Here is a 10,518-nt window from a genome sequence, read left to right as displayed (position 1 = left end):
TACCCACGAGTGTATTCGAGTTAGTGCCGGACAAACATCAGTGCCCCGTGCATTCATATAAAAAGCCGTGATTCAAGTGCTGCTTCTCAACGCCGAGACCATCTTTCGGAGAGTCAAGATTTGAAAGACCTGTATATAGACTTACTAAATCAGCGATGGCGAAGTGTATTAACGTCGGACTCGCCGACGAGAAAGGAAGGACTGGAAGAAAAACGTTTAGTGTTGGATTTTAAAGGTTGTATTACTTGTGTAAAATCTGTGAGAAAATGACCGCCAATTTTGTCCCCAGGCGCTATTTGGATCTAAAAGCTTCACTAGCCTTTCCATACAGAATTTCCAAGCATCACCTCAAACATTTGAGTCATATAACGTTAATTTATAAACGTTGTCATCTTATTCAAACCACCAGTGCTTTAACTTCAGTTCAAGATATAGCTTAGGCGGTTCTTAATTTTTGTCTTGCACTACTAAAGCTTGTATTTCTCGGTTCCTATATATCAAGCGGTCTGAGAGTTACCTCGAAATGCCATTCTTGAAGAAGGGAATGTACAAAATGAGAAATTCAAACATAATGTTAAAACAAGTTGAAAAACGAAACAAAAAAATGAAAGACGTTTACAATTCTTTGTAATGCAAAATTAGAGCGCAGCTCTTGAGGAGAAGAAGGGGAGGGTACTTAGGGAGGGTATGCCCCTCCTCCTCCTCCTCCGTACCATCTCCTCCTCCAATTCAGTTTCCCCGCTAAATTTAGTGAGCAAAATGACGTCAGATTACTTGGTGTCACGTCACCTATGAACAAATCCAGTTTCTCCGCTAGATTTAGCGGAGAAATCGACGTCACGTGACCTCAATACCAATTCGATTGCAACCTAAATGTAGCGAGGAATCAATTGCTGTAGAGGTCAGTAGCGGGGAATTGAATTGCTGTTGAAGTCACGTGATGACAATTTTCCCACTAAATCTTGCGGAGAAACTCAACCCGCCAAATTTAGCGTGGAATGGAATTGGTGTTGAAATCAGGTGACGTAAATTTACCGATAAATTTAGTGCGGTTACGTCGATACCGACGCGACGCCGCTTTTCATTGCCTGCGCAGTCATGGGAGAAGAAAAACTTCGAATACGTCGATGGTTTTGCTTCTCTTGCTGGTTACCTTTCGTGGTATTACTAGGGGTCCCTGTCTACATGAAGCAGTTCCTGTCACCTCATCAACAACCGCACGCTTCCGTCCAGCTTTACTTACGTGAACGACAAGGTCGGTTTATATGATTCAATTTGTTGTCGTTTGTCCGCAATAGCACCGGCGTCCCATTCCTTATAGTGCACACTCAGTCGAGACTTTGAAGTCGAAGCAGATTTTTTGTTTACTTTATACACACGCCTGCTTCTTCACAGTGCCTGCGTGTGGCACAAACAATGCTATCTGTGAAATGAGCCAAGCGAATGATCAGATCTGTAAAGAAGGTACCTTTCTCACTCGTGAAACGTCACAACGTGCGCGACGTTTCATGTGGGGCGTCTGACTGTACGAGACGTCATTTTTAATTGCGCAAAAGTTTTTGGTTGTCGTCATTTACCAACTTAAGAAACACAGGGCGTCCCGAACATCTCATTATCGCTCCTTAGTCAATGGGAAATCGGCATTTGCCGATAAGGGCACCGATGAGTCAATCACGAAGCAAGAAGTTCGCTCAAAAATGAAGGAACAAAAACGTTGAACCACGTATAGGGACACAGAATTGTTGTCCCAGTGTTAATTGTTTATTCTTTCTTCATCCACCACGTATAGGGACACAAAATTAGTGGGCGCAACGCGCAGGAATCGCTGATCCGTTCAGTACTTCTTCACGGTGTGTCACAATGGCTTACAATGAAGAATTGTTTTTTTCTGAGAGTCTTACAACAACAAACAAAACAAAACAAAACAAAAAAAAACGAAAACTCGCATTTCACGTACTTTTTTTTTTTTTAACGCAAAATTGCAGTGAAAATTTTAGTAACTGCCTGAACTGTTCTCGTCAGAAAAGAAAAGTAAGCACTGTTTTAGCGTCGAGTAGCCTTAAGCTTTCGCCTAATGCTGAATATACCTTTGAAAGTTCAAAACTCTTTTAGAGCACGCGGAAGTCTTCCGTGCTTCGAGCTGAATCCGTTTCCATTCTGGGCTTTATTTTTATTGTGCGGTTGTAATGCCAATGTCAGTCGATGCTTTCAGTGCCTAGTATGTACTTGCCTATATACGTAGTTTCTGGTCGTGATTTGTTCTTACTAGGTTCATAATGAGCGCGGGTATTTTGTGTCTTTTTTTTTTTTTTTTTGTGCCTGTAAACAATATTTTGCAAAATATGTCATTGTGTGTATAACTTCGCTTCATCGCGTTTTTCTCACCACTCTTCTTGTTCTGTTCTTTGTGGGCACGTACTACAGAGTTATTTCATTTTTATAATACATTGTTTTTATTGTGTTTCCAGTCACATCTTCGTGCGTTAATAGGGCCTTCCGAAGGATTGACGTGAAAATCGTAACCCAGCAGCGTTTCCATGCTCCTACTCCTTTTGTCAAATAATGTTGCCTAAGCCTCGCCGTCATGCCTCCGATCTTTACTTGTCAAGTATCTTCACTCCCTAAGAATATACCCTTTAAGAAATTCGGTGTCATCTATAACCCGTTTTATAGTTAATCTACATCTCTGTCAAAGCTACTGGCGCGAGCGCGTGGGCTTCAGCCAAGATTTCGTTTGCACGAGAGTGCGTGCAAATGACCAACGAGATCAACCCCCATGCTCGCGCCAGCAGCTTTGAAAGCGTTGTATCTTAAGTATGAAACAGGGTATAGTGACTCAAATATCAGTTAAAATTGTGTATGCTAATGGCGGTGAATATCCAGAATCCAATTGTTAAGATCAGACGCATGAATGTGACGGTGTTCGCTGCGCAGTTATTTATCTATTCATTTCAGTTTCGATTGTGACGAGAAACAACAATTCTGTATGTGGCGCTTAACTGAGTAAAATGTTTGATAAACGTCATCACATTCTATTGTCACGAGCTGCAGCTGGGGCGTGCTGAAAGCGACCATTCCAATAATTTACACAACACCGAGGTAAACAAATAAAATAGTAAGAAATTATGATTCGAACGTCAGGGAAGATATCTAACATATTTAGTCACGCGTGCGCCTGCACGTGATGGATTCAGTTCCGAGGCTTTTCTGCGTTATTTCGGAAGCAGCTAATAAAAGAGATGCAAAACGCTCATGGAGCTCACACCTATTCCGAAATGCGCTCAAAAAAAGAGGGGTACACCAAAAGCGACTTGTGTCGGCTGTCACGCAGTTCCGCGCGCGCGCTTCTCTCGAACACGCAGGTAACACTAACAACACGAAAGCTTTTCCTCGAGCGTATGTTGACCTTCCCCTTCAAACATGACCCTCTCGCCGCCGGGGCTGCCCTCGTCAGCAGCGCGTCCCGTCAAGAGCTTCACCTCCGAGCACTGTCAGGGTCAATGCCTCGCCGGAATGTGTCGACACCTCGGACCCGTCTCATTTATGCATGCGCCCGCGGGTCGATTTCCGGTCCCCCCGAACCCGTACATCACCCGAGAAGCAAGCCAAAAAAAGCTAAAACACAGACGCCAGGCCACACGGAAGTCTTGCGGCTCATGCTTCCCCGTGGCGCGGATACTGACACAGACTCGCGAGGCAGCCGGATGCGAGCGCCTTTGTACGCGATAAGGCGACCGACCAAGAGACCGTTGACCAGCGTGGAGACGTCCAGCTAACCTTGGCACCTTTCATCTTGCGCCACTGGGGGCTTCCAGCAACAACGATAGAGCGAGGTGAGCCTGATTGTGTTTTCTGTCCGAGAGGCTGTCATTACTGCGCGCATGAGCCAACGTTTTCGCAGCCCAGATCGGAATGGCTTTCGATGTAGGTGAAGGGGAGAAATTTCGTGCTCGAGTTTTGAAAACCGCGCAAAATCGGTTGCGCGTACCTGGAGGCTAGACTATGGGTGTGTTGGTGCTGGACGCCGGCGCAGAGCGCTGGCGATATAGCTGCCGAGAAAGATACTGCGCAATTCTTTCCGTCTGTGGCGTAAACCTACCGAGTAGCAACGTATGTAGATAAAGATAATAGATAATGGTCGCGTTGACACGAAGCGAAATGTATCGTAGTAGGAATGTTTCAAGGTTTAGAGCCGGAGATAAATTCACCTTGTATAAATTGATTTAAAGTAGGCTGTCTAGTTCCTGCGAAGCGCATTTCATTCTTTTCATTTAGTTCATTAACCTATTTTATTTTCTACGTTATTACTTGCTGTAATAAAACAATAATTGTAAGCTAGCAAAACAAGGGCAATATGTGAATATTGTGTTTGAAAACAGTAGTAGCTATACGCACTACCGCGAGAAGCCTCAAACCCAAGACAGACAAAGGGTTGTCATGTTTTCTCACGCATTCAAACAGACTGTAAGCTGTATATAAAACACTAGTTTCCATAACATCCGTAATAGTATTCCCGTAAAACAAGAACAAAATGCAAGTCATGAAGATATACGTATACAAGCACGCGCAGAGTGTTAGAAAGAACGCAGCAGCCACACTGGGAATATGTTAGCGCGACATCGGCAAGAGCTGCGAGCGTGACACTACAACAATGCGCTGTTTCTTCCGTACGAGCACTAATGCGGCAGAGGTTTCCTCCTTTATCTCTAAAATGTCCCCCTCCTCCTCCTTCAGATTTTTTTTCTCGGTTATGACTAACTAAAATAAACTCGCTGCAAATGAACTATTTACAGCACTGAGCAGGTATACAGTTCAATAAATGCACTATCGAACAAGCTGCCCTGAAAAGATGGTGAAACACCACAAAAAAGGCAACTTTAAACAGTAAGAAAATCAGGCGCGCATATACACTATTCCCCATAAATATTTGAAGTCACCGCTAAGGAATGTCCTTGCTCTATTAAAAACAAAAATTATGATAGGTAACTTTCCCGTGAAACCTGAAGGCAGCCAATCACGATGAATATGACCCCAGCAAATGACTGTGCAAGGACGATTAGTACGTGATACGTAATCATGTTTTAGTACCTGAGCATAACGCTTTTTTTTTATCGTATCCTTAGGTTCGTCGTTCGCTGGATCCTTTCTAATATTCGTTGTTTTTGGCTGTCACTAGGTTCTGCGGGAAAGTCATCTCACACTTTTTTAAGGTTCTTTTCCTGAGGTACTTGCCGTGTTTTCACTAAAATTACAATCAGTTTGCATAGGATCAAAAGGCTTATTTAATACCACCGCTAGTACTTAAAGGGGCCATCAAACAAGTTTTGGGCTGGGATAAATGATTTTAAATTGGTGCTTTACTAATCGCATATCGTTTAGTGGGCCAAAGAAAGAGGGTAAAAAGTCAAAAGCCAGCTTTACCGAACGAACATTTGAAAATACAGCGGATTATTTCGTACCTTTTTTCCTTCGAAAGCTCTCCGCCTTTTCACTATGATACATCCGCGGCACTCAAAGCGCGTCAGCGGTGATAAAATGACGTTAACCGACCCCAACTCACGCATTGGACACGAGAACTGCGTCACTTGGACGTATGCGCTCGTCAACAATCAACCCGTCTACGAATATTTAGATTCGCGTTCTCGGCCAGTAAGTACCCTGACGGAACTTATTGTCACTGAGGAATGACAAGTTCTATGGTGTGCCATAGCCTCCTCTATACTCCCAAAGCCTGGCAGTTCGATGGCGAAGCCATACAGCGCCCAGTCGCAGATTTGGAGCGCGAGGATCTGGTAGCACAGCCTCTTGCAGTTTAAGACAATGATGGCTCTCAACCTTCTCACTAAATACAATAGAATTTTATATGCCCTCCAAAAATCGTTCGTAGTGTCACAGATCGACACGCCACTTTCCATGTGTTTTATTCTTGCTTCTTCCGAGTCTGCACGACACACTATTCCTTCTTTCCGTCCCAGAGGAAAAACGAAGAAAGGTAAACATCGTGACATGGTTGATATTACGCGGAATTACGAACCTGAGAACCATTTTGAGATTAAATGTTCACGTTTCTTATATTGTGCAATTTTGTTATTAGGTTCAAATACACACAATACCACATTGCTTCTCTTCTAACGGGGAGTGGGTGACAAATGTGCATGCGAACGATAGCTTCGCGCACCTGGGTACTGTATAGCTATTTAGAGCACATTCGTGCGCGCTCGCTTAGTTGCACCGGCACGTCGAAATGCAGCTTTACAAGCTGATGAAATCATGAGTAATAGACTTGCAAGAAGGTCAAAAGTCATATGGTTCGGACAGTGCTGTCAATCCTTTATTTCTGATTCAATTAACAGAAAGCGAGCGATGTTCACAGTCTAAAACTATTGCGTTTCAGATGGCGGGACTTCTAGATGTGGCCTATAGGATCGCACTGCTGTGTTTGGTCATCCACGCCAAATGGAACCCTGACGCTACCGACGTGGGTGTTGCCCGTGGCAATCCGAACGTGAGGATCATGCCACCGACCGTAGACACCAAGCACGGCTCCATTGTGGGAAAGCAGGTGGAACTCCTCGGCAAAAGAATAAACGTATTCTTGGGCATCCCTTACGCCCAGGCGCCCGTTGGGGACCTTAGGCTCCGGAAGCCAGTACCCTATCCACCGTGGAACGTCACGCTTAACGCGACACGTCGGCCGCACCAGTGTCGACAAAACCCACATGAATGGCCTCCGTTGCCCGGGAAGTCTTCAAACTGCAGCGAAGACTGTCTTTATCTCAATGTATGGGCTCCGGCGGACGTGGTCCCGGGTGAACTCAGAGCCGTAATGGTGTGGATTCATGGCGGAGACTTCATCCTCGGTTCGTCTAGCTGGGATTACTATGACGGCTCGATGCTGGCTGCGTACGGGGAAGTTGTGGTCGTCTCCATGAACTACCGGTTAGGACGTCTCGGCTTTCTGAACGCGGGCTCTGACCAGGCTCCCGGAAACCAGGGGCTATATGACCAGAACTTAGCTTTACAGTGGGTGAGGGACAACATATTCTACTTCGGCGGCAACGAGAGTGCTGTGACGCTTTTTGGACAGGACGCAGGAGCGGCTTCAATCGCGATGCACATGATGTCCCCGGTCAGCTCCGGACTCTTCAAACGCGCCATCATGCAGAGTGGAGGTGCGTTCTGGAAGCTGAGAGAAAGTTCCATGTGGTCTGGTCACGTCCCTCTCGGTACAAAGGCTGTTAAAAAGGCCAGAAATTGTACAGCCAGGACAAAAAAGCAATTTGATGATTTTGAGAAAACCATGATCGAAGCCGAATTGCGAATCAAAAAGGGTGTCGAAGACGTGTACCACATGTACGGTCCAACCTTTGACAACGAGTTCCTTCCGCTGAATCCACATATGGCCTACAGCATGGGGTTGTTCAATGAAGTGGACGTTCTGGTGGGATCTAACGGAAACGAGGGCGCCTGGGAATTTCTACGCCACATGAAATGGAGGAACTTTGTGGATTCTTCTGAGTTTACCTCGCTGAAGCTGTTGAACTACATAAAGCAGTTTTTCGGCGAATACAGGTTCAAGAGACTAATTGGCTTTCCAGCAATGGAAGGAGTGTACTACTACTTCGCTTCCAATCTGAGAGGCTTAGATGTGCTCCACAACCGACAGTATGTGTTTGACTTTATCGGCGATTATTTGTACACATGCCCCACCAACTACTTCGCAGAGGCCCTCGGGGACCACAACACGACGGTGTACTACTACCGATTCAGTCACGCGGCTGCGCGGCTGGAGAAGCCCGCTTGGGCGGGAGCCACGCATTTTGATGAGGTGCCTTACGTGTTCGGCAGGCCGCTTCGTCATCCCGAAAGCTACACCGCAGAGGAAAAGGAATTGAGCGTCGCCATGATGGACACTTGGCTTTCTTTCGCCAAGTATGGGTAAGTGAAAGGCTAGCTAGTTGATATGCTGTCTTTTTTAAAAAGAAATTTCCCTGGTTGTTGAAGCTGCACAGCCAATTTTTCATATACAATGGTCCGTTCATAACCCGCATAAGAAGAACGAACTATATTATTCATTCTAACCTAGCCATCCCAGAATAAAGTATCGCGGAATGAGCTCTAACAAGTTTTCTTGTATCAATTAATTTTGAGGTCAAAATATTATCTCTCATATTGTAAGCCACCTCTGATACCTCAAGTTTTGAATGAACATATCTGTTTGTTTGTTTGTTTGTTTTTAATTTTGTGCAATATTTGTTTCTGATCGAATGTAAGGAGTACATTAATTTTCAACTCCGTTTCTAAAGATTTTACATCTTATCGAGTTCATCGCCCCATTGCTCACTTACAACTACCATTATCGCGCTTCCGCCCTTCAAAGATTTAACTTTTGGTCCGTTTAAGTCAAAACATTTTTCTCTGTGTTCTTTGAATTGTTAACTCGTAGTGATTTGAACGTTTATCTTCATATTCTACATATTAATATGTAGTAACTGAGACATAGTGCATGCGTAAACTAGGCACTAAGTTTGATTTTCTATTTCGCTGTTAAAACAAACTGTGAGAAACCTAATGTCAAATCACTACTTTGACAGTGTGAGTTCATTCATAACTGTGAGTTTGTTAAGGCAGCAATAGGGTATATCTGTTTTCACCAGTTCCTTAACCAAATCTATTAAATGTTAAATACCGAAATATTGTATTCTTCTTCAGATTTTTGTTTTAACTATATATTATTTCGAGCCGTAAAAAGCAGCTCAAAACGTTGATCACTTAAAACTTCGTCTTTCAAGGACGTCCGAGACAACGCCTCGCGTGCCCGTGAAATGTACACTTCAAAGCGAGGCGATATTTCAAAATTACCGCAGTCTTTATGTCTAGCGGTCACTTCAGAACTGTTAGTTAGCATGTTATTTAGTTAGGTGGCATGACCGCACAATACGTAAGGACATTTTGAGAGTCAATTCAGAAATAAGTCAGAGTCAATCAAGCTTGTCAACGTCTTTCAATTTTGTTTTATAATTATCAACTGTAGTTTCAAGTAGGCGGTGCATACAAAAGCAAAGTCTAACAACCCTAAAAAATCAACAAGAAAAAAAAAATTAACTCCAGAATGGGGACATGGTCAAAAAAAAAACACTGAATCATGTTAGAAAATTGGCAAGCAGACTCAAAAATTTTATCAGCACACGGTAAATAAATAAAACGATACCCGTGTTTTATGCCGCGTACCAATAGGAGAATATACGTAGATTGATAAAAGAATGATTAGAAGACACATACTCGACAATAGGATGAATTTCTTTTTTTTTTTTCTTCTTTTTTTCAATTTTAGACGTATGCACATTTGAACGAGACCTTCACTTAAAGATAATTATTAAATATCGCGAACAAGAAAAAGACAAAAAAAAAAGGCATAGATACGAAAAGTACTGGCGCCATGCCCTTGTCGCATGTGTGCCTTTTCTCTCGGTCTTGGAACCAACTAGCCCAATCAAGAGTCGTACCACACTTAATCCAGGTTTCTTGTTCGTACAGTTTTAATCGTGCCTTCTCGGTCCAAACTTGACAGGAAGCCGAGCTCGCCATCTGGTGAGCCCTGGCCCAAGTACTCCTCTGGCCACCCTGCGTACCTAGACATCACATCCAAGGGTTATCTAACTCGGACGGGTCCCAGGACCGAAAGCTGTTCCTTCTGGAGGACGTTCCACAACTTCGACCTCTGGAGAAACACCGCCAGGATGACCTCTTGAAGCTTCCGTGGATCTCATTTTATACCAACCAATTGCGGTTAGCGGTCCGATCAGTGACGCGAACCAAAAGATGGCAACTGCCGCGTTTGTCGTTGCCGGCCGTTGAAGTCCAGGCGGAGGATTGAACGTCGTGAATACCAGCCACATTTATAACGCGAGTTCAAAGGACGGGCCACTTATCCTATATCGGCCACGAAGGGTTGCCGTCGCATACCTGATGACTGAAACGCACTGAATGGAAAGAAAAACCGAAGAGCAAAGAAAATAACTTTAGGTTAGACCGCAGAAGCCGCCGTGTCCCAATTCTTTCGCAGCACAAATTGTAGAGTACAAGACAACCTCCCTCCCCCCAATTTATTCTCCTCGTATGTCTGTTAAGACAACGCTCCCGTAATGAGCACTTGTACTCTCGAGGTAGGGGTTGCGTCACACAGTAGCTGATTTTTCCTCTTCGTCATTGATTTTTTTCTTTGTTTTTGTGAGCAGACATTAACGGTGGAAATTTCAGCTAATGTGGGTATGATTATTATCATACCCCCATTTGCGGTTAGACGAATCTGAAAAAAATATTCATTCACCGAGGGGGCGCTTTGAACTGCTGCTGACTTCATAATACCATTTTTGTTTATCCATCAGTTTTTATTAGGCAGAATGGAGCACTAAAGGTTCTACATCAAATGTTCGGGTGCAAAATTGAAGAGTATGATATCCACCTTTTGATGTCATGACTACAGAAGAGAGTCGAAACTCATCGTCCCATTACATC

The 10,518-nt window shown here is 44.0% G+C and overlaps 1 protein-coding gene across 1 annotated transcript; it reads left to right on the top strand.

The window, feature by feature from the left end:
* The first annotated feature begins 6,394 nt into the window (after positions 1 to 6,394).
* On the top strand, positions 6,395 to 9,752 carry LOC8040139 (acetylcholinesterase-1-like). The gene is made up of 2 exons (XM_002413969.4): positions 6,395 to 7,938; positions 9,572 to 9,752. Exons 1-2 carry the CDS (start codon positions 6,395 to 6,397, stop codon positions 9,750 to 9,752), a joined length of 1,725 nt encoding a protein of 574 aa, XP_002414014.4.
* Positions 9,753 to 10,518: the final 766 nt, after the last annotated feature.

Source organism: Ixodes scapularis, unplaced genomic scaffold, assembly GCF_016920785.2.
Source record: "Ixodes scapularis isolate PalLabHiFi unplaced genomic scaffold, ASM1692078v2 PGA_scaffold0__279_contigs__length_252992795, whole genome shotgun sequence".
NCBI lineage: Eukaryota > Metazoa > Arthropoda > Arachnida > Ixodida > Ixodidae > Ixodes > Ixodes scapularis.
Note: the sequence above shows the minus strand (reverse complement) of the source record. Positions and strands in the feature narration are given on the sequence as shown.

Coding starts and splice junctions, on each gene's coding strand:
- LOC8040139 (XM_002413969.4), top strand. CDS start 6,395: ATGGCGGGACTTCTAGATGTGGCCTATAGGATCGCACTGCTGTGTTTG. Junction 7,939..9,571: donor CTTTCTTTCGCCAAGTATGG/GTAAGTGAAAGG, acceptor CAAACTTGACAG/GAAGCCGAGCTCGCCATCTG.